This window comes from Clupea harengus, chromosome 7 (genome assembly GCF_900700415.2).
Source record: "Clupea harengus chromosome 7, Ch_v2.0.2, whole genome shotgun sequence".
In the NCBI taxonomy this organism is placed as follows: Eukaryota; Metazoa; Chordata; class Actinopteri; order Clupeiformes; family Clupeidae; genus Clupea; species Clupea harengus.
In genome coordinates, this window is record NC_045158.1 from 3,765,222 (window position 1) to 3,788,134 (window position 22,913).

Sequence of the window (22,913 nt, forward strand, 5' to 3'; positions counted from 1 at the left end):
AAGACAATAAAAGACAGAAAGGAACCAAAACAAAGCGTGAAATTCAACTTTTTGTCCCCCAGAGTATATTCTCCTCTTTTGTTAGTGTTGCGTATGCTCACAGCACACCCCCCCAGAAAAAGCTTCACCACACCTTCCCCAATTGTTTCCACCCCAATGGAATCTGACCACTTGGACACTTATCATGGCCCCCCAGCACAGACAGGTCTCAGATGGCCATGTAAGGGACTGTGCTAGTCCCCAATGTCTTTTTATAGGCAGGGTAAGAGATAAGCCATGCCATACATAAAACACTTATCAGCTAGGCTTGTGTGCTGGGCGCTCACAGATACACAGCACACCAACACAGTAACCAACATGGTGAGTACAGATGATTTTATTTTTTGTGTGTGTGTAAAACAATTTTTGTGTTTAATTGTGTAATGTGCTTAAATTCAAACAGATATGTGTACACAAGTCGATGAGAAATGTTTGTCTACAGGCCGGAGCCGAAAGGAAATAGTGAAATGTACTGATCTAAGAAAAACCGAGAGAATTGAACATGAATTGCAAAAATTGCTCTTCAATTCACCTTTTAGCCCTTTGCTGTTCTTTAGTTTAGAGTATGTCACATTTGAGGCATTTGAACAGTTTTGCTTGGGGGGAAAAATGAATGAAAGGAGATAATGCAGACAAGAAAGTAAAAGAACAATTGATTGTAAAGCATATTTGTACAGAAAGAAAGCACATTGGACCTAGTACATAGGAACATTTAGATTTATTATTAATATTAATATTAATGTAATGCAAATTTATTTGCTACTAGGCGTGGGAATAACTAAGTCCTTCATTAAAAACGTTTCCATTGAAGGGGACTTCACACCCTGCGAAGCTCAGACACTGAAACCGAAAAGGAGCAGGAACCTTTTATCTTAATTTGTCTTCCCTCAGGCCAGTAAGAAAGCAGCAGCCAAGAGAGGCAAGACCGCACAGAGAGGCTCCTCAAATGTGTTCTCCATGTTTGAACAGTCTCAGATACAGGAGTTCAAGGAGGTACGGTTACACATCATTTTTTTCCGAATGTATGTTTCAATCTGTCTAAAACACAATCCAATCAATGCATTGAAAACAATGCATGAGAAAGTAACCTATATTAAATGTGAATTAATTTCTTTGTCATCGTTCAGTTTTCATCCAAACAAGTGCAAGTGCATCCTAAAATGTGTTTTTTTTTGTTCACCCTAAATTATATGCCTGAACTGTGGTGAAACACATTTTTATAAAAAAACACCCTTTTATGGGTTGAAAATGACTTAACACGCCATCTACTGTATACAATCATCTTGAGCTTTGCAAGGCCGATGCTGACTTATCTACAACCATTTTCTACATATCTATGTCATGAAATGGGTGGCTCACCTCCCCCAGCCCCGTGAGTGGGAGTCTCATTTTCATTCTTGCCCCCGTCGCCATTGTGCTCGCTCTAAGGGGATTCAGGCACTGGGCTTTGGAAAGCGCCTTGAGACAATTGTATTGTTTTGGTGCTATATAAATAAAATTGAATTGAATTGAATTGAATTTACTGATCGAGACTCATCATTCACAGGAGTTTACGTCCCCACTCTCAGCTCCTTGCCCACCTTTTAGCATTTTTCAAAATGATGCAGTGGGTGAAGTTATGCTCAGAGCTGGGGGTGAACTTAGACTTTAAGTATCAGACATCATTGCTATGAAAATTGTTATGACTCTATCTAATGGCAATATGCTATGACAATTTAACACATTCCTTTGGATTTTGTTTCCAAAGGCTTTTGGTTGCATTGATCAAGATCGAGATGGTGTCATCAAAAAACAAGACCTGAAGGAAACCTATTCACAACTGGGTAATGTTTGATGTATCTGATTTAAAAAAGATGAGAGTATACTTAAGATAACCGGTGCGTGTGTGTTTGCATGTAAGTATGTTTGGGTGTATTCTAACTAGTGCTGACTGTATCGTCCTGTTGCACACTGCAGGGAAGCTGAATGTACCGGATGAGGAGCTGGAGGGCATGTTGGCAGAGGGTAAAGGTCCAATCAACTTCACGGTCTTCCTCACGCTCTTTGGAGAGAAACTCAATGGTAACAATATTATTAACCCATATTTTATATGAACAGTGATTTAAAGATGCAATCCATGGTTCGGTATCGGTTTTGCAAGGTTGTTGATATTTGATCTCAACAGCCAATTGATTGGCTATGATTGTTTTTGGCTCGCCCCAAGCCACTGCGTTTGTTGTAATATTATTCTTTACGGAGCCAGGACTGTGTACGAACACAAATTGTTTTTAGCGCAACACACTGAATGTGTCAGAGGACCCTGAGGAGCAATTTCCTGAATTTGAAAAAAAGTGAACGTGATTAGATTCACGGACTGTACCTTTAATTACTTAATCTACATGCAGAACAAAAGACATGACAAAAAGATCCCAAATGTTCACACTGTTTTTGGATTCTCTACAAATCAGGAACAGATCCAGAAGAGACTATCCTTAATGCCTTCAAACTCTTTGACCCCAATGGGACAGGATTCGTCAACAAGGATGAGTAAGTTGTCACAATTGTAGCCTGTGTAAATACGTCCTAATTGCGAAAGGTCAGTGAGAAAGGGTATCCTCTAAAAATGTTAACTAGACCTTTTCTCTGTTTTTATTTTCTGTGAAGGTTCAAAAGGCTTCTTATGAATCAAGCAGACAAATTCAATGCTGAAGAGGTAAGTAAAAATAAGTGCTTGCTTTCTCGTTTTGCATTTTAATTAGATTATGTTTAGAGATGACTGACAAGCTCTGTAGTTTAAAATATGTCAAAAATTGTTACGTCTGGAGTGTTTCATAGCTCATAATTATGAAAAACAGACATTGTATTTTGAATTGTTATTTAGTATCTTAAACTCTTTAATTGTTTTAGGTGGAACAAGCTTTTTCTGTAGCGCCAATTGATGTGAGCGGCAACATTGACTACAAGTCCCTCTGTTACATCATCACACATGGTGATGAGAAGGAGGAGTCATAAGCCTGTCAATCCTCAGATGAATCTGTCTGAAAAAAACAAGGGTTCCATGTTCCACAACTATGTATTAGGTGAAAGAGACGTTTTTAGTCAATGTTTTATTTCCTACTCAGTTGGTTAATTGGTGAATAGATTTTGGAGATACATTATCATATCTCATTCATAGACATACAAAACATTTGACAAGTTAAAGCCCCTAGACCGAATGCCATGCAATGCGTGATAACTACATTGTATATGCTTTCTGAAGTCTTTTCTCTGCCCTTTCCTTAATGGCAGTCACATACTCATGTACCGCAGGGCGCTTATTTGATTAGGATGAAGGAAAACAGTGTAAAATGAGCAAATACAAATCACTTCAGACACATTCATTAAATTGTACAAGGTATAACTCTCATCTCATAATGTAATTATGACCCTAATTTGACCTATTCAGAATGCTTTATTCCTTAAAACATTTGAGGAGAGCGCTCTTCCCACTTGCTGTGATCCATGCAAAATATAAACTTTCAAATCAGCCCTGTTCAAACTCTTCATTTCACTGACATACGGTATATTAGAATAGGTGTTTTGTATTTAAATTCAGAATGAATGTTTGTGTCCGTTTACATTGAATTGTTATTATTGATTGAATTATTGAATTAATAATATTATTATCGAATGAATGATTTGCCTTTCATCAGCACCCTCCTGGCTCTTGTGAGAGAGATCTGTCAGCAGTCAAATAAAACAACAGTGCTCACTGGCTTGTCCTAGAAACCCTCATCCTGTCTGTAGATCCATGATAGAGTCGATTGCCTATATTAGAATTTCATGACAAACACTGACATTTTTCGTGACATTCAACTCTGCCATTCATTCAACTGTCCCACACATTGTGGTTTTGACAGCCTGTAACAGTGTCATACTGATTGTAAATATTTAATAAAAGCATCACACTACCAGCTAGTAAAATGCTCACATTATTCCCAGCAATGCCTCTCTTATTATATTTTCATGTTAAATATGTAAAGTGGGCTCAATTGGGAATGAAGTTTGAGGCTTTTATTTTTTAAAGCCGTAAATGATGCTGTGCACTGTGTGGAGCTGAATTATTTAGTAAACTACCCACAACTCCCTGGCTTCCCCTCCCTGGTAGAAAATGCTGGTCATAATTCAAATGTTAAATGGATCCATTACATTAGGCGATTGGTGTAACGATAAATAATATTATTGACTGCTTTCGAAAAACTGTGAATTGTCCCATCACCTCCCTACTGTCAAGTGTGGTATGAAATGATTGCCAACCTAAATGAAAGCTTCAGCCCCTGCAACAAACACTGTTTAATACATCAGGCTACATGGTATGAGTTACTTCGACGATATAGTATTTTCTGATAGATGTTGACAGTTTTGAAAATCACATCCTGTTCTAGAGCATGTCGTAGTGACCCTGACACTCCAGTATCTCCAGAGTCTTTCTCATCTGGAAGGTTCCGTCCCTGTTGGGCCTGGTGCCCGTGGCCGTGACCCCATCTTCATCATCATCATCATCATCATTTATCAGCACACAAAGTACAGGGATACAAGAAGTTCTCATATTTAACAACAAATTACTTAAAACTCTAGTTTGATTCCCAGATATAAGCCATGAACTCCAGTTGGCTGTCTGAATTCAAAAACACTTGAATGGCTGTATCACAAATTAAAGTATCTTTTGTCATACTTGTATGAGCTGATGCTAATTTGTGACTTCATGACCTTACTTTGCCTGTAGTAAATAATTGCCTATGACTTTGTTGAAAAATCCCAAAGGTTTCTTTTAATGATCGCAACTATATTTTTAACCATTTATCATTGCATGTTGAGAGCTCAATTAAAGTCAGCTGTCGCCTACTTCATAATTCTGTTCAACTTTTCAATAGAGCACAAACAGTGAAAGAAACTAGAGTGGTGCATCATCTTAAAAGTGAAATCAATTCTGCACTCGCACTCGCACACACACACACACACTCACACTCACACTCACACTCACACTCACACTCACACACACACACACACACACACACACAGAGTGTTTTTTTTTCTTCTCTTTATTTTGTCTTGACTGGGCTTGGCTCAGCTCTGTGAGAGAAACTCCATTCTCTCACTTCCTGCTCTTGATACACCAGAGACGTGTCTGCTTGCGTCTGGTGAGAATTTCCCTTTTTAGGATCCCCTTTCAAGCATCAGGGGATCTAAGAAAGAAAGAAACTGCAAACTGGAATAAGATGCTGCTTCTGTACCGTTGTCCATCAAATGGCTGTTATCACTCTGCAAGAAGAAGACAGTGAGCAGGGACTCACAGTAACAAAACACTTTAAAGAGGAGTGTCCAGAGAGAGGATCAAGGACCATTTCTGGTAGGACCGTTTACGCTTTAAAAGATTTGAAAAACTATTTAGTAAACATTTCAATCTTTATTTCATGAATGTGCTCCCTGCCCAGATGGGTGGTAGAGATTACAATACAAACACAAATGCCATATTTGTCATTCCAATAAAGCACTTTTGAATCCAATTGAGAGCATTGGCTGCTCAGCAGACCTTATTCATAGTGGCAACCACGCTACACCACAAAACAAACTCTTACAATTGAATATACTGCTCACAAAGTGATTTGTATGTGTGGCCAGAAAGATGGAAATGGTGTGATTTCTGAAACTGACGGGGAATCATGAATAAAGCACATCGTAAAGCACACAGTAGCATGTCAAATGGTATCAGCTTACCACTATGTCACACAATCCATTCTGTTTGTGACACAGCTCATGCATAGGGATAAAATGCAGATGTATTCAATTTTATTTTTATTTTTAGCATCCAAGGGGGTTTGGCCAAACAGACTAAATGTTGTCACTTAATGACCAGACTGAAGAGATAACGCACCTTTTGGTAAGACTCGGAAACTCCTTTTTAAACTTAAAGCAACTATTTTTGGTATCATCCTCAAACTTATAATGAAACTCATCAAACTCATTTTGATGTTATGTGGTCACGTGAAGGACATATATACACATTCCCACAGGACATTGCCAACTATATTATAGCATGCTAGCAAGCTTTTATCAGTGCCAACTTATCTGTTGACTGTGTTTGTGTGGTTTTACCATGCCTTTTTTTAAATAGTTAGCTCGCTAGTTTCAGACCAAAGCTCTTTAGTTCTGCTATAATTTTTGTTCTCTTCTGCATAAGGACACGCTTGAGGCTATGTGATGCAATTGTGCATTGCTGTGGCATGACTTGCTTTTATCTGGGTCAGCTTGGATCTCGAGTTCGACAATTCTTAAATTCAATAATTCAATCTAATTCAATAAATCCCATTCTGATTCTGATTCTGATTCTGATTCTGATGTGATGCAATTGTGTACAGTTTCATTCCAAGAAAGTGTTTACAATTGTGCAATTATTGCAGAGGGAAAATATCGACAAGATTCTACAGAGGGACCTTGAGGACCTTGAAGACAAGGCTAGAAATCTGGAAAAAGCAGCTGAGGGATTTTATAAAACTGTGAGTGAGGATTTGAAGCCCCTTCATTTTTAAGACCCCTGTTGTAGGGCTGAATTATTCCCTGACTACAGAAGTAGCGCAAATAAGGACACTCTTCCTAGTGTAGTAATGACAAAAATGATTGCAACGTGAATACTTTTTCCTTTAGTGTTTGAGGAAGTGTTAGCTTTCAGGCCAGATCTGTTAATGTGTTCATGTCTTCATTGTCAGGTCTTATGTCACAAAACATTTAGTTTAACATGATACTAATTATTTTCGTGTTTGATATGATAATAATCATACTAATTGTGTGTGTGTGTGTGTGTGTGTGTGTGTGTGTGTGTGTGTGTGTGTGTGTTTGGGATAAGACCCAAAAGAAAAAGTGCTGTGGCATGAATTGCTTTTATCTGGGTCAGCTTGGATCTCGAGTTCGACAATTCTTTCTGCAAAATTACTGACCCAGTAGGCTACCTCCCGGTACCTGTAGCATCCACCCAGACACTAGAGGGAGCACAGAGAAACAGACCAAACCAGTCAAGCTCAGATGACACAGATGGTGGGAACACAAATAGTGGAGCAAGGCAGTGACAACACCAGCACTGTGGGAGCCATTCCAAGGAAAGCAACCATAACAATCAAATGTGTTGTTTACCATACCTGTTCTGCATGTCAATTAAGTACTGTACATATGTATATACTGTATATAAAAACTGTTGTGAATTTAAGGTTTTAGTTTTTCATAAATGAACAGAGCCTTCTGTACTGCAACACAAAATAAGTGATGTATTGACATACAGTGCATTCAGAAAGCATTTAGACCACTTCACTTTTTCACATTGTTATGTTTCAGCCTCGTACTAGAATCATATATGTTTTCCCTCATCAATCTACACCCAATCTGCACCCCATAGCAGAAACAGGATATTTCTAAATGTTTCTAAATTTATTCAAAAGTCAAACTGAAATATCACATGGACATAAGTGTTCAGACCCTTTCCTATGACACTTGAACTTGAGCTCAGGTGTCTCCCATTTCTCTTGATCATCTCTGAGATGTTTCTACACCTTATTTAGAATCCACTCGTGTTCAATTCATTGGACATGATTTGGAAAGGTACACAACTGTCTTCATAAGGTCTCACAGTTGATGATGTATTTCAGAGCAACAAACTAAACATTCATGAGGCTGAAGGAGCTGTGGGATCATTTTAGTGGTTTACAGATTAATGCGCTTAGTTGAGAAGTTTTCTGTTTGCTGTGTGTAAGTTTAGAAAGATATGATTTTCCTTTTTGTCTGAGTTCTTATCAATGCAACATACATTTTGGTGCACAGTTCCTCTTTCTAATAAGTAACACAAGGAACACGATCAGGACTGTGGGCATTCACAGAGAACTGGAAGATACATGTGGTTCATTGCTTTGTAATGTAAAAGGTATGTAAGACTGTGTGTATGACTCATGTGGGTTTTGTGTAGCTAACAGAATAAAATGAGTGTCTATAAAGGGTGAGTTTGGGCTCACTATAACTGGAATTGCTCTGATGATGATTCCCCAGTCGAGAATGTCACCCTCAGCCGTGAATACATTTTTTTTTACCACAAAACTGCATGCAGAGCTCAGACAGGATTGTGTCGAGGCACAGATCTGGGGAAGGCTACAAAAGCATTTTACAGCATTGGAGGTTCCATAATTCTTAAATGGAAGAAGTTTGGAACAACCAGGACTATTATTAGAGACATACCTTTCAATGTCATAATAATAGATGACCTCCCCTATACGATTCAATGTAATCTCTGCTGTACCCTTCAGTCCTTCCGAAATTCCTTTTAGGTCAACATTGATGCAACTCAATTCCTTGACTTCAGAAGCCCATGGCCTTCTAACCTCTGGTTTCCTTCCTAATCTGCTTGATTATCCCTGCTGTTCACCAGTTGCATGACACAATTGTAGCTTGACACGAGTTACTCACACTTAGAAATACGAGCTGTAGCACTATACTCCTCAATGCCTGTAGCAAAACATTACAGATTTTTACAATTGTTTTTACACTGAAATTGGAACTTGAAACGCAAGCACTGAAACCTGAAACTCATGTTCCAAATCCCTAAACCAAGTCTGCAAAATTGCAAGCACAATTGTTGCTTGACACGAGTTACTTACATGTTCACTTAGAAATCCGAGCTGTAGCACTATAAAACGGCCACAGATGAGCTCTCCTGTTTTGGAGGACAATGGAGGTCAATGCTGAAGCAAGAGCTGGAGGTCAAGAAGTGAGAGTAAGAGCAGGACGAGGAAGAGGAAGAGGAAGAGGACGAGCAAGGACAGTTGTCTCAGATGAGATCAGGGCCACACCGGTTGACCATAAGCTCAACCATGGATTGTGAATCAGGGAGGCTGGCCAGAGATTTTAGCCCAACTTGAGCCACTACACGGCTTGTTATTATTTGTATTCATATATTATTATTATTATTGATAAAGATGATTTAAAATCCATGTTACAAAGTGATTCACAGAGGCAGCAAAATAAAACATAAAATCATCAGATTTGAAAAGAAAACAGATAAAGACAATTAGGTATGTAAAATCCAATACAATGGTACACCAATACAGAGTACTTGACTTATGAAGACATATTTGTCCTTGAGCTGGGAATCGATGTCTCTCAATTCAAGGAGAGATGCAGAAAGCACACCTTCACATGCAGATAGATAGACAGACAGAGTCAAAGGGTAAAGTGTCAAGAGTCTTTAGGGTCGGCACACAAATGCAGCGTGGAGACAAACATTCAGTGGCTTGCAATTCAATCACCCACCAGCAGGGATTTTAGAATATTCATGTGCAAAAACAAAGAAGAAGAAGAAGAAGAAACAAAAAGACAAGATATTTACAAAACACATGCTAGAGAAGAGCACAGACAAAGGCTCCTTCCCACCAAAAAAGCCTCCCAACAACTACGATGCTAACCCTTTTAGCAGGCAGCTGAACCCTCCCCTAATTGGCACATCCCATTGTAGACCCACAACACAGGGGTGATCTCATGTCAGGAGGAAATCCACACTAAAATGTTAGTGATTTAGTATCCAGACCTAAATTGCAAAGTAAATTTAAGAAATATAAAACTGTGTCAAATGTTAAATGTGATGTGATTTCTCTTACAACAGTCAAATTGGCTGTTATGAACACAACTGATGGGCAAGACGAGCTGTCAACAGTGTAACACAGAATTGCGTTTTATCATCACACAGAGTACAGGGATACAAGAAGTTCTCATATTTAACAACTATGAGCTGATGCTAATTTGTGACTTTATGACCTTACTTTGCCTGTAGTTAATAATTTCCTATGACTCATTCCCTATTTCTTTTAATGATTGCAAGTATATTTTTGACCATTTATCATTGCATGTTGACAGCACAATTAAAGTCAGCTGTGGCTTACTTCATAATTCTGTTTAACTTTTCAATAGGGCACAAACAGAGAAAGAAGCTAGAGTGGTGAGAATTTCCCTTTTTTAAGGATCCCCTTTCAAGCATCATCTTAAAAGTGAAATAATGTCTCTACACAAACACACACACACACACACACACACACACACACACACACACACACACACACAGTACTAGAAGGTCCAATTCAATTCAATTCAATTCAATTCAATTTTATTTATATAGCGCCATAACAATACAATTGTCTCTAGGCGCTTTACAGAGCCCAGAGCCTGAACCCCCTTAGTGCAAGCACAATGGCAACACGGGCAAGAAAAAACTCCCTGTTAGTCAGGAAGGAACCTTAAGCAGAACCACGGCACATAAGGAGGGACCCATCTGCTTGAGGTCGGCCTTGTGGAGATAGGAAGGGGGGGATGGGGGAGGGTTGTGTGGCAGAAGGGGAGGTGTACATAATATATATGTAGCAAGTGGGCAAGTAGTCGTAGTTTGGTGCCTACTCCCTCTCCAGTTGCACAGTTAGTCTCTCTTCCTGTCACACACTACGTCACTAATTGGGGAATGGAATACGATTGATTAGGCTACCTGACGTATTACCCACAGGCTATGTATAGACACCTGGGGTCCTAAAGCCGGTAGCTTGTTGTCAACACCACTGGTTCTAGGGCTGTGTAGCAGAGTCACGGGTGCTGCGTGAAAGCAACAGGTATGTCTGAGCAAAGGTTTATTTAAGTTCTTCCGTCACTGATGAATAGCTTGCTAAGTGGCTACTTGTTTTAACAATTGTATAGGAGGGCGAGCCGCTGTATGTTGATGTGCATGTGGGAGAATGACGCCGTGTTGTTGTGCGTAACAAGGTACGTTATTAAACGTATCCGTTGTAATAGACTTCTGTTTGTAGTATAATACAGGCTAGTCATGTAACGTTTATTTATCCTTCACCAGTGTCTGCTGGGCACTGTTACCGTAGCAGTGAGGGGAGTTGTTCTCAGGAAGCCATCAGCTACAGTGTTCGTAGCCTTGTTGAAAAGGTATGTTATGCCTGATCTGTGTACTGTGTGGCATACCAGCAGGCCATAGCGGCCATTCATTTTGTACGGGTAATAATGTAGGCTGGCTAACACTGCCATGTCTTGATGTTTTTAATTAGTGTTCTGCCATTGCCTTTTCCATGTGTACTGCTTTTAAGGCTGTGGGATTAGCAAAGTTGATTACTGTTGTGATTGCTATTTTGCACAATGGTAAAGTACCAGTAACCATCTTACCAGTGTTTGTTTTATATACTTGCAGTGATAGACCCTCGCAGCTACACAGGGATGCTAGTTGCTGTTCTCTTTTAATGTGTGTTTGATGCATTGGTGCCGCTTATAGTTTGTTTACTTTTCTTTTTTTTGTTCCTCTAGCCTATCGGCCTAAGTAGCTTGTGTAGGTACCACCTATTTAATGTGAGCCGCAGGCTAGAGTGGATTTATTTTGTTTGTTATTTTTCTTGTTTACTGTACTTCCAGTTTGTGTGTCTCCCTCCCCCCTCCACAGCTAATAGCCTCGGTGCTTATAAGGCCCATTAGTACCTGACCTTGGATAGCCGGTCTCTGTAGTTTTTCTCACTCTAGTAGCCTACAGAGATTGCAGTGTGCATGTAGTTTGAACTCTTAATTGCCGTGTCACATATCACAGAGTGTCTTGGATATTGTAGTGCATTTTCCCTGAATCTAAACACGTGTTATTTAGTGTGCACAAGACCACGTGTGTTAGAGACCTGGCCTGACATCAGTTCTCCTAGTGGCCCATTACCGAGGTTCCCCAGTCCCCCCATTGTGTCTATGTATTTTTTTTGTATTATATCTGGTGACCAACCAACGCTACTCGTGTCTACTATTTATTAATAAAGACTATTTTTATACTTTCACCAAAAACTGGCAATAGTGTTATTGAGTTCCCCTTGCTCTGACATAATTTAGCCCACTTCAAGGGGTGGCGTAGTCAACAGTACCCGAGAGGGCGCTACATTTTGGCGTAGTTCGGCAGGACGGCCTTCTATGAACGTGTTGGTTGGTTGGTCCCATTTGTTTTGCGGCACCTTGTGTAAAAGTGTGTGGTCGTGGTGTGTGTGAGTGTATAGAGAACAGCGACTGGCAATATGTTCGAACAGGAGAGAGACGGAACGACTTCGGAGCTGCAGCAACTGCGAGAACGGATTACTCAGCTTCAAGCTGAAAATGAGAGACTGTCTAGTGCACCAGGTGATGGAGCTGGCCGAAGTGGCAGCACAAGCAGGAATGCTGCACAGCCAGTCCAAAGAGAGCAGGCATTCTACCTGCCCCGTGAGAGACGATGCCCTAAATTCTCAGGTTCTGCAGTAGCAGGGTCGTTATCTGTGGACGAGTGGGTCGAGGAGGCCGAAAGCTGCATTAGGTCAAGGTACATGCCTGATGTAGAGAAAGCAATGTTTTTATATGACCATCTCGAAGGTGAAGCCAAAAATGAAATCAAGTATCGTCCCGTAGCTATCAGGGAAAACCCTGTTGAAATCATTACAATTTTAAAAGAGGTATATGGTTGTAGTAAGTCTTATGTATACTGGCAACAACGTTTTTTTGACAGAAAACAGAGGGAAAGTGAATCTTTATTTGAGTTTTCGCATGTACTTATGGAACTCATGGAGAAGGTTAAGCAGTCCAACAAGGATGCAATCACTAATCCCGACACAGTGCTCAGGGACCAGTTTTGTGAAAATGTCCATGATCACATGTTAAGAAGGGAACTCAAGCGGGCAGTGCGGGCTAGTGAGAGTACAACGTTGTTAGATGTACGTCGTGAGGCAACCAGGTGGGTGGAGGAGGGTCAGAAGGGTCGTGAGCGTAGTCTTCGTCCTCCAGGGCGGGCCAACGAGACACCCTATACAAGTCAGTGTGAGTCTACTGTTGCTCAATCTTCCCAGAACACTTTTGTACAATCCTCTGAGATGGCCGAGCTTAAGGATATCGTCTTAAGACAGCAAGCCCAACTAGACCTATTAGTCAAGCATCTAAGCCAACCTACCAGCAGGCCCTATGCCGCCCAACCCCCTAGGGAAGGCCATTTTAAGCGTACTCCTGATGGGCAGCCTATCTGCATTCGGTGTGACCAGCCCGGACATATAGCCCGGTATTGTCAGTCTGCTCCCCCTCCCCATAATAGTAGACCTGTCTCCCATACGCTACATGATAATTCCACCTATCAGTCAGTGCCTCATGTCAGCAGTTCCAATAGCCAGGCGGGAAACTAAAGACCCCCAGTGTGCAGAGCCACACACTGGGAGGGGAGGTATCTGGCTCTGGTTGCTCTTCGCTTGACCAGTTAGTGGGGAATTGCCCCATTTTAGATGTAGTTATGGGAGGTGTGATAGTACCATGTTTGATCGACACTGGCTCGATGGTTACGACTGTAACAGAGAGCTTTTTCAGTAAACATTTGTTTCACTTACAGAGGAAGGATTGCAAATGGCTGGTCCTTAAAGCAGCCAACGGATTAGACATACCTTACACAGGCTACATTGAGTTGGATGTGAGGGTATTGGGACAGTGTATCCCAGGGAGGGGGATCTTGATTGTCAGGGACCCCTCAGATGCGACCGTTCACAACCGTAAGGCTGCCACCCCAGGTATATTAGGGATGAATGTGCTTGGGGATTGCTATCAGGGCCTTTTTGAGCAGCATGGCCCACAGCTATTCCACTCCCCTCCTGTTAAGTCGGCGGCCCCCGCAACCTTGCGGGCCCTGAGACATTGCGAGAAGATCAAGGCCATCCTCCCACTGCTGGGGGCATTGTCGGGTACCTTCCAGCGAGCTACCACAGAGTGCAAGCGTCCAGAAGTGGTGGCCCTGCCAGGCCACACACCCCAAGACCTACGGCTGCTACAAGAGGCAGACTCTGTGATCGGGCCAGTGTGCAGGTACCATCGACGAGGGAGACGGCCAAGGGCTGAGGAGCGGGAGTCATTGTCCTCTTCCAGCAAAGCATTGCTGCGCCAATGGGACCGCCTGGTCGAGGAGGAAGGGGTGTTATACCGCCTTATCTATGTCCAGAGGGGAGGCCCAGAGATACTTCAGTTGCTGATTCCCCAATGCCTAAAGAAAGACGTCCTTCGTAGTGTCCATGACCAGGAGGGCCACCAGGGAACTGAAAGAACCCTCCAACTACTGCGGGCCCGCTGTTTCTGGCCAAATATGGCCCAGGACGTTGAAAGGTGGTGCCAACAGTGTCAGAGATGTTTGCTGGGAAAGGCAGTCCAGCCGAAGGACCGCACATATTGGGGGACGGGGGAGCCAATGCAAGGTGATGGCACGCTGGACGATTGGGCCCAAGAACATCAACGGAGCCTAAGGATGACACAGGAACATGTCCGGCAGAGGAGGGGGAAGCTGGCACAACGTCGGAACCCAAACCACAATGACAAGGTGAACGATTCTGGACTCGAAGAAGGGCAGCCGGTATACCTGCGGGACCATCCACCAGGGAGGAACAAGATCCAGGACCATTGGAACCCGGCTTTCTTCCAAGTGCAACAGAGCCCGTCAGGAGCTGGGGCAGTGTACATCCCTATGGATGGAGAGGGACCGGCAAGGCAGGTGCACAGGGCTGACCTGAGGGCCGACCCTGCAGTATTACAACCAGCGGTTGAAACGGGTACTCCCCCCACGAGAAGAGCTGAGTCTGCCACTCCACCGGCTGCTGAGGGGTGTGCGGATGAAGATGTAGCCATTTTTTATCCTGAGGAGTTTCAGGATGCCCAAATGTCACGTAGGTCCCTCCCCCCAGAAGAAGAGGGCATTCCAGAAGAGGTGACTCCACCCTTACGACGCACGGGCCGAGCAACAGCAGGCCAGCACGCCAACCCTCACCGACTCCCGAGGTCAGTCTCCATAAGAAATGAGGAAGAGGCACTGGCAAATGGTTAAGGGCAAGGTGGCGGTATCCCTGCCATCATCGTCGGGCCGCCGATTCATTTGGAGGGGGTGAATTGTAGCAAGTGGGCAAGTAGTCGTAGTTTGGTGCCTACTCCCTCTCCAGTTGCACAGTTAGTCTCTCTTCCTGTCACACACTACGTCACTAATTGGGGAATGGAATACGATTGATTAGGCTACCTGACGTATTACCCACAGGCTATGTATAGACACCTGGGGTCCTAAAGCCGGTAGCTTGTTGTCAACACCACTGGTTCTAGGGCTGTGTAGCAGAGTCACGGGTGCTGCGTGAAAGCAACAGGTATGTCTGAGCAAAGGTTTATTTAAGTTCTTCCGTCACTGATGAATAGCTTGCTAAGTGGCTACTTGTTTTAACAATTGTATAGGAGGGCGAGCCGCTGTATGTTGATGTGCATGTGGGAGAATGACGCCGTGTTGTTGTGCGTAACAAGGTACGTTATTAAACGTATCCGTTGTAATAGACTTCTGTTTGTAGTATAATACAGGCTAGTCATGTAACGTTTATTTATCCTTCACCAGTGTCTGCTGGGCACTGTTACCGTAGCAGTGAGGGGAGTTGTTCTCAGGAAGCCATCAGCTACAGTGTTCGTAGCCTTGTTGAAAAGGTATGTTATGCCTGATCTGTGTACTGTGTGGCATACCAGCAGGCCATAGCGGCCATTCATTTTGTACGGGTAATAATGTAGGCTGGCTAACACTGCCATGTCTTGATGTTTTTAATTAGTGTTCTGCCATTGCCTTTTCCATGTGTACTGCTTTTAAGGCTGTGGGATTAGCAAAGTTGATTACTGTTGTGATTGCTATTTTGCACAATGGTAAAGTACCAGTAACCATCTTACCAGTGTTTGTTTTATATACTTGCAGTGATAGACCCTCGCAGCTACACAGGGATGCTAGTTGCTGTTCTCTTTTAATGTGTGTTTGATGCATTGGTGCCGCTTATAGTTTGTTTACTTTTCTTTTTTTGTTCCTCTAGCCTATCGGCCTAAGTAGCTTGTGTAGGTACCACCTATTTAATGTGAGCCGCAGGCTAGAGTGGATTTATTTTGTTTGTTATTTTTCTTGTTTACTGTACTTCCAGTTTGTGTGTCTCCCTCCCCCCTCCACAGCTAATAGCCTCGGTGCTTATGTGACAGTGGCGAGGTAATTTGCTAGGATAGTTTTAATTGTCGACTACGCCACCTAGGTAGTCACCCTAGGACAGATATAGACTCAGTGTTCCTTTAGTTCTAACAAGGCAAACACAAGTTCGTACCACTCTTAGGCCAGAGACATGGGTTCCATAAATACAGTTTATTAACAAGTATACAAACAGTAGTAAAAGGAGTACAGGGCAATTCTAGTACAGGCTGTTGCCTCTCACACAACAACCAAACAGAGTTATTTCCAGTATACACACATACACTAAACACACACAGTAGACACGTACAATGTTAGCCAGTGGGCTATGACCCGAATATGAGCAGGTGAGATGGCCAAAGCCTTACGGAGATGGGCCAGTGGTCAGGACTCAAAGGTGGCGCAGGGCAGTGGCTTACCGCAGCGAGCAGGACTTTCCAAGAGGGGGACAGGAGAGGCCCAGAAGACACACACCACACGTGCATAAAATCAGTAAGCACTGCACTCCAAAATAGGGCAACCGTTATGCACACAGCAAGGAAAAGTGAGGGGGGGGGGCTCCACCACCTGAGGGTCAGCCTGTCGCTCAAGTGAAACCCACTGCACCTGTCCAGGGAGAGAGATAGAGGCACTGGGGTTAGCAAAACACTTGACAGTAAAGATGCAAGGAGAGGATTTAATAGTGTGGCTATCCTACTGAGGCTACTTAGCTTTGGCGGAGGGACTTAGGACGGGGTGGACCTCCGACGGTCAGCGGGGAGTAGCGGGCTTTGTCACAGTACCCTGGGTTACCTTAGCTACATGCACACACCCACACACAGAGGCACACGCACACACTTCAGCAAAGACACGGTTAGGCTAGTTAACAATCACTCAGAATTACCACCACCATAGTTAACATAGCAGCAGCACAAAACAACAAAACATGCAGGCCAAGCAGAGAGGGAAAAGCAGCAGCCCACTGCACAGCCCCATGCATCAAATCAAAAGAAACCAACAAAACGATATCAGGCAGAGCAAGCGGAGATGGAAGGTAGCATACCCAGCCTAGCCCCATGCATGCAGGAAATCACAGAGAGATACACACCAAACATGAGCATGCCGGTCAATTATAAACATGCATTTGACAGTAAACAGAACAGCAGCCCTTCCCGGGGGGAGGTAGTTGATGAACCTCAGCTCAACGTGCCGAGCTGCAATGACTGCACACTCAGGGGCAGCGAGTCATGGACGGAGCTATGATAAAGAGGAGGATAGCATTGTTATTCCTAACTAATGCGCATTTAAAAATACAGAGCGTGCTGGTAACTAAACCTGCATATTAAAATACAGAGCGGTGCTGGTAACTAAACCTGCATATTAAAATACAGAGCGGTAGTAGTAACTGAACCAGCCTACCTCCAGCTGATTCCCACCGAGCACCCGGCGTCAGAGCAACCGCTACACCGGCTTTGTCGCGACAATGAACCACTCGTGCTAAACAGAAAAGTGAACGAGCCTTTTTAGAAACAATAAGAAGGTGCCGCAGTGGACGAAGTGGCTTAACGCCAAAGTTGCTTACCTTCGGTAACAGCATTAGTCCAAGTAGTGCAATTTGCAATCCCACGCCACCATACAAACTGATGGGCACCCGGAAGCAAAACAAGGTTAGGAGGACGTGTCTCCCCGTGACCTGAGCTGGGCTATATATCAAAATACAATCCCGCCCAGTAATCAGTGTTTCTTATTACACCTGGGGGGATGGACTGTGGAGGCGTAGCCCACTCTGCCACACTTATAAGGCCCATTAGTACCTGACCTTGGATAGCCGGTCTCTGTAGTTTTTCTCACTCTAGTAGCCTACAGAGATTGCAGTGTGCATGTAGTTTGAACTCTTAATTGCCGTGTCACATATCACAGAGTGTCTTGGATATTGTAGTGCATTTTCCCTGAATCTAAACACGTGTTATTTAGTGTGCACAAGACCACGTGTGTTAGAGACCTGGCCTGACATCAGTTCTCCTAGTGGCCCATTACCGAGGTTCCCCAGTCCCCCCATTGTGTCTATGTATTTTTTTTGTATTATATCTGGTGACCAACCAACGCTACTCGTGTCTACTATTTATTAATAAAGACTATTTTTATACTTTCACCAAAAACTGGCAATAGTGTTATTGAGTTCCCCTTGCTCTGACATAATTTAGCCCACTTCAAGGGGTGGCGTAGTCAACAGTACCCGAGAGGGCGCTACACAGACATCCGGTGGTAAATACATGGGTATACACTGTGGTCAAAGGTTTACTGTTACAGGGGTAAGGGGAGTAGGGACAGAGAAACATGTTGATGGTGGCAATAATATATAATGTATATAAATGCTAGCATAGCATAGCAATGACTGTCAATCTCTTTACATATCGTGTAGCATAGCGACAGTGACAGGGGAGAGAGGATGAAACAGAGAGAAGGAAAAAGAGAAGTGTGTTTGTGCTTTGTCCAAAATCAGCCTCTTTTTAATCAGCACGCTGGTTAAGCTACTAGCTAATGATTGTTAACAAGCTTAAGTTTGAGCTTTTGGACAAAGCAGGAGAAACAGGGGCGTAACTATAGGAGGTGCAGCAGGTGCAGCTGCACCCGGGCCCGTAGGGTGTCGGGGCCCGTAGCCGGGCCCAAAGATATACATAGCCTACGTCTCTCGACAGGCCGCCCCTAGTAATGCGTCAAATTTTCGCCTCTCAGATATGCTTGTGTTCAAAGACGACCTGTTATTGCACTGTTAGCAGTGTCTAATGCTATATGTTCTTTTGAAAAGGCAAACTTATGGTTTTTATTATTTTTTGGGGGAAAATAGTAGCAATTTATAACAAAATGATATGCTTATCCTACATACACTATTGACACTATCAAAAAAATATTCAATTAAATGAATAAGTTCTTATTTTCTTTGGTATTTTTGTGATTAGCAATGATGATTGCTGGGTAATATGTATGTTGTTGTCCAATGTCAAGTCTCTATTTGATCATGTGACGATACAATACGCTATAGTTAAACCAATTCGAAGGTCACGACAACCTAGTTCAGTGAGCACAGCACAACTTTACCTGAACAATGACTTTTAAGCATAAGAGTGGAAGTAGAAAAATGTCTGTCATTGTTAAGATCAGGGTTATCGTAAACACTAGTGCTCTCTATTATTATTACTTTCTAACAATTTCTACGGTAAAAAAAATTCCCGCTGAGAATCAAACAAGCCTTAGTTCATTGTGTACACACCCGTCGCTTCTGAAATATGTAAGGTTGATTAATTCAACACTATTTACATAGGGTGACCAGAGGTCCTCTTTTACCTGGACATGTCCTCTTTTCGAGACCTAAAAAATGCCTCCGGCAGGGTTTCCAAAATTGTCTGGGATTTTGGCTCGTTGGATATTTGTGTTTCTCTGGGTCTTTTTTACAAACTACTGTTTACGCCCATACAAGTTTTGTAAGGGGTATCTCCCTTACGTCCCACCTTCTTGCGCAAGCTCTGACTGTAGAGAGAACTGTCATTGGTCGACCGCCCTCTCAGTGTTGCCAGATGCACGATAATTATCCTCCAAATACGATTATTTTGAGCATTTGGTACGATACGCCATTTCCAATCTGGCAACACTGAGCACCTTGCTATTTCCAGTAGTTGCATTGTTTACAAGAGCACATGACATCTGCATGTCAAAACTTTGTCAAGGGGGGGGGGTGCGGGGTCATCTGTATGCCCCGCGGGCCAGATCTAGTATAAACTAGCCCGCCCCCTCCCCCGCAACGAATCTGGTCACCCTAATTTATATCGATAACAAACAACTTTGTTTAGCATTTATTTTAGACCCGGGGGCGGAAGTAGGGAACGCTACGATAGTAACTAGCATTCACTAGGGGGGCCCGTCATAATATCTTGCAACTGGGCCCATCGTAACTACGTTACGCCACTGAAGAGAAATGTCACTTTTCATGTTACAAGCTTGTGCTTGTTGAACAAGTGGTGTGATAAATGACTCACTGGCTTTTACTTGTACAGGTTTTACTGGTGTGGTTGGATTCCTCACAATCTGACTGTGTACAGGGCTGATTGACTGAAACACGGAGGTGCCGGTGGCCCCGCCCGTTGGAAACAGCATGTGAACCAAACCACTTTGAGGAATAGGGTGATCATGATTTTTCAACGCTTAAAAAAACACATTGTTTTACGTTTATAATTAGCACCGCTTGTGTTGTCATGCGTTTATTTAATATTACTATATTATTCATAATTATTGATTTCTGTTTACAATGATTGTTGGGGGGGACAACTTTATGGTAGGGGGGGGACACGTCCCCCCTGTCCCATCTCCGCCTATGCTTCTGTACCGTTGTCCATCAAATGGCTGTTGCAAGAAGGAGACAGTGAGCAGGGACTCACAGTAACAAAACACTTTAAAGAGGAGTGTCCAGAGAGAGGATCAAGGACCATTTCTGGTAGGACAGTTTACGCTTTAAATGATTTGAAAAACTATTTAGTCAACATTTCAATCTTTATTTCATGAATGTGCTCCCTGCCCAGATGGGTGGTAGAGAGTACAATACAAACACAAATGCCATATTTGTCATTCCAATAAAGCACTTTTGAATCCAATTGAGAGCACTGGCTGCTCAGCAGACCTTATTCATAGTGGCAACCACGCTACACCACAAAACAAACTCTTACAATTGAATATACTGCTCACAAAGTGATTTGGATGTGTGGCCAGAAAGATGGAAATGGTGTGATTTCTGAAACTGACGGGTAATCATGATTATAAAACAATTGGGTTCTATTGAATTATTTAGCTGTTTCTGATTGGACGAGAGACGTTCCATGAGTTGGAATATCCCAGGACATCCCAACTCGGACTTTTCACAGCTAATAATAAATCACTCCGCGATGAAACATTCTATAGCACGTTGATACAATTAAGCGATAACCGTTAATTCAAAGTTCTTATAATTCCAAAAGACGTTGACAATGGAACTATTTTTTTGTTGCGGAGAAACAATGGCGAAATAAACATTTTTTTAATCAATAACTTCGTGTTTAAATGTTAATTGGTTGACTATAAAATTGTTTTTATACGCCACTCGGCCTCCGGCCCCGTGGCTACGGCCGAACACCACCCGTGGGAATACCCCTTACCTTCCCCACTCGCACTCGTACTATATTGCTTAAATAAAGCACATCATAAAGCACACAGCAGCATGTCAAATGGAATCAGCTTACCACTATGTCACACAATCCATTCTGTTTGTGACACAGCTCATGCATAGGGATAAAATGCAGATGTATTCAATTTTATTTTTATTTTTAGCATCCAAGGGAGTTTGGCCAAACAGACTAAATGTCGTCACTTAATGACCAGACAGAAGAGAACCTTTTGGTAAGACTCTGAAACTCCTTTTTAAACTTAAATCAACTATTTTTGGTATCATCTTCAAACTCATTTTGATGTTATGTGGTCACTTGAAGGACACATTCCCACAGGACATTGCCAACTATATTGCAAAAACACACCAAGTAGCATGCTAGCAAGCTTTTATCAGTGCCAACTTATCTGTTGTTCGTGTTTGTGAGGTCTTAGCATGCCTTTTTTTTAGTTAATTAGCACGCTAGTTTCAGATCAAAGCTCTTTAGTTCTGCTCATAGGTGGAGATCCTGGGGGGACGTGTCCCCCCCTACCATAAAGTTGTCCCCCCCAACAATCATTGTAAACACAAATAAATAATTTTGAATAATATAGTATTATTAAATAAAAGCATGACAACACAAGCGGTGCTAATTATAAACGTAAAACAATGTGTTTTTTAAGTGTTGAAAAATCATGATCACCCTATTCCTCAAAGTGGTTTGGTTCACATGCTGTTTCCCACGGGCGGGGCCACCGGCACCTCCGTGTTTCAGTCAATCAGCCCTGTACACAGTCAGATTGTGAGGAATCCAACCACACCAGTAAAACCTGTACAAGTAAAAGCCAGTGAGTCATTTATCACACAACTTGTTCAACCAGCACAAGCTTGTAACATGAAAAGTGACATTTCTCCTGCTTTGTCCAAAAGCTCAAACTTGTGCTTGCTAACAATCATTAGCTAGTAGCTTAACCAGCGTGCTGGTTAAAAAAAGGCTGATTTTGGACAAAGCACACACACACTCCTCTTTTTCCTCCTCTCTGTTTCCTCCTCTCTCCCCTGTCACTGACGCTATGCTACATGCTATGCTACACAATATGTAAAGAGATTGACAGACATCGGACCTCATTCTGGAACGCAGTTAAAAACATGTTAAGAAGAAATGTCTTCTTAACTCCACTTACAAAGTTCCCTGGACAATTCTGGCATTCATGAAAGTTTTCTCATCTGGGATTCGTTCTTAACTTTGAACAGAATTTCAGAACGCTAAATAGCAGTCGTAAATCGGCCAGATTGGAGTGCACCCATGTTCTTAAGGGCTGAATTTGTGAGAAATCGTTGGTGATTTATTCTACAGACATCCTCGGATTTAAATAATAATAATAAATATGAGAATATTTGTATCATAAACAATTACGTTTCACATTTATAGTCATGATTCTACGAGGCATCGTGATGTCCTAACATAAGTAAAAGCACTTCACAAACACTGCAAATGGCATTGAAAAAAATAAATAATAAATAAGCACTAAACTCAATCACGTGGATATAGCCATGGTGGACTAGAATGGACACATCTACATTCTGCAACAGTACCTCCACCTCTGCACAGATGAAGTTAGGTTACATGTTGAAAGTCGCTCCAGTAAAGTTCGAGCAAAACCCACGCTGACCGTGTGAGAGTAGTATTTTAGGATG

The 22,913-nt window shown here is 42.5% G+C and overlaps 2 protein-coding genes and 2 long non-coding RNA genes across 4 annotated transcripts; 3 read left to right on the top strand and 1 right to left on the bottom strand.

The window, feature by feature from the left end:
- Positions 1-257: 257 nt before the first annotated feature.
- myl7 (myosin, light chain 7, regulatory) lies at positions 258-3,544 on the top strand. The gene is made up of 7 exons (XM_012831367.3): positions 258-360; positions 931-1,032; positions 1,787-1,862; positions 1,996-2,100; positions 2,487-2,565; positions 2,683-2,731; positions 2,926-3,544. The coding sequence occupies exons 1-7, from the start codon at positions 277-279 to the stop codon at positions 3,028-3,030; spliced, it is 600 nt and encodes a 199-aa protein (XP_012686821.2). The 5' UTR covers positions 258-276; the 3' UTR covers positions 3,031-3,544.
- Positions 3,545-10,390: 6,846 nt separating this feature from the next.
- LOC116221066 lies at positions 10,391-13,614 on the top strand. Its single transcript, XM_042708200.1, has 4 exons — positions 10,391-10,685; positions 10,771-10,836; positions 10,925-11,010; positions 11,270-13,614. Exon 4 carries the CDS (start codon positions 12,120-12,122, stop codon positions 13,245-13,247), a length of 1,128 nt encoding a protein of 375 aa, XP_042564134.1. The 5' UTR covers positions 10,391-10,685; positions 10,771-10,836; positions 10,925-11,010; positions 11,270-12,119; the 3' UTR covers positions 13,248-13,614.
- Positions 13,615-14,841: 1,227 nt separating this feature from the next.
- Positions 14,842-16,070, top strand: LOC116221067. The gene is made up of 4 exons (XR_004163991.2): positions 14,842-15,227; positions 15,313-15,378; positions 15,467-15,552; positions 15,812-16,070. It is a non-coding gene; the product is annotated as an uncharacterized LOC116221067 (long non-coding RNA).
- LOC116221065 lies at positions 16,013-17,784 on the bottom strand. Its single transcript, XR_004163989.2, has 3 exons — positions 17,628-17,784; positions 17,465-17,542; positions 16,013-17,302 (listed from the first exon to the last, which is right to left on the bottom strand). It is a non-coding gene; the product is annotated as an uncharacterized LOC116221065 (long non-coding RNA).
- Positions 17,785-22,913: the final 5,129 nt, after the last annotated feature.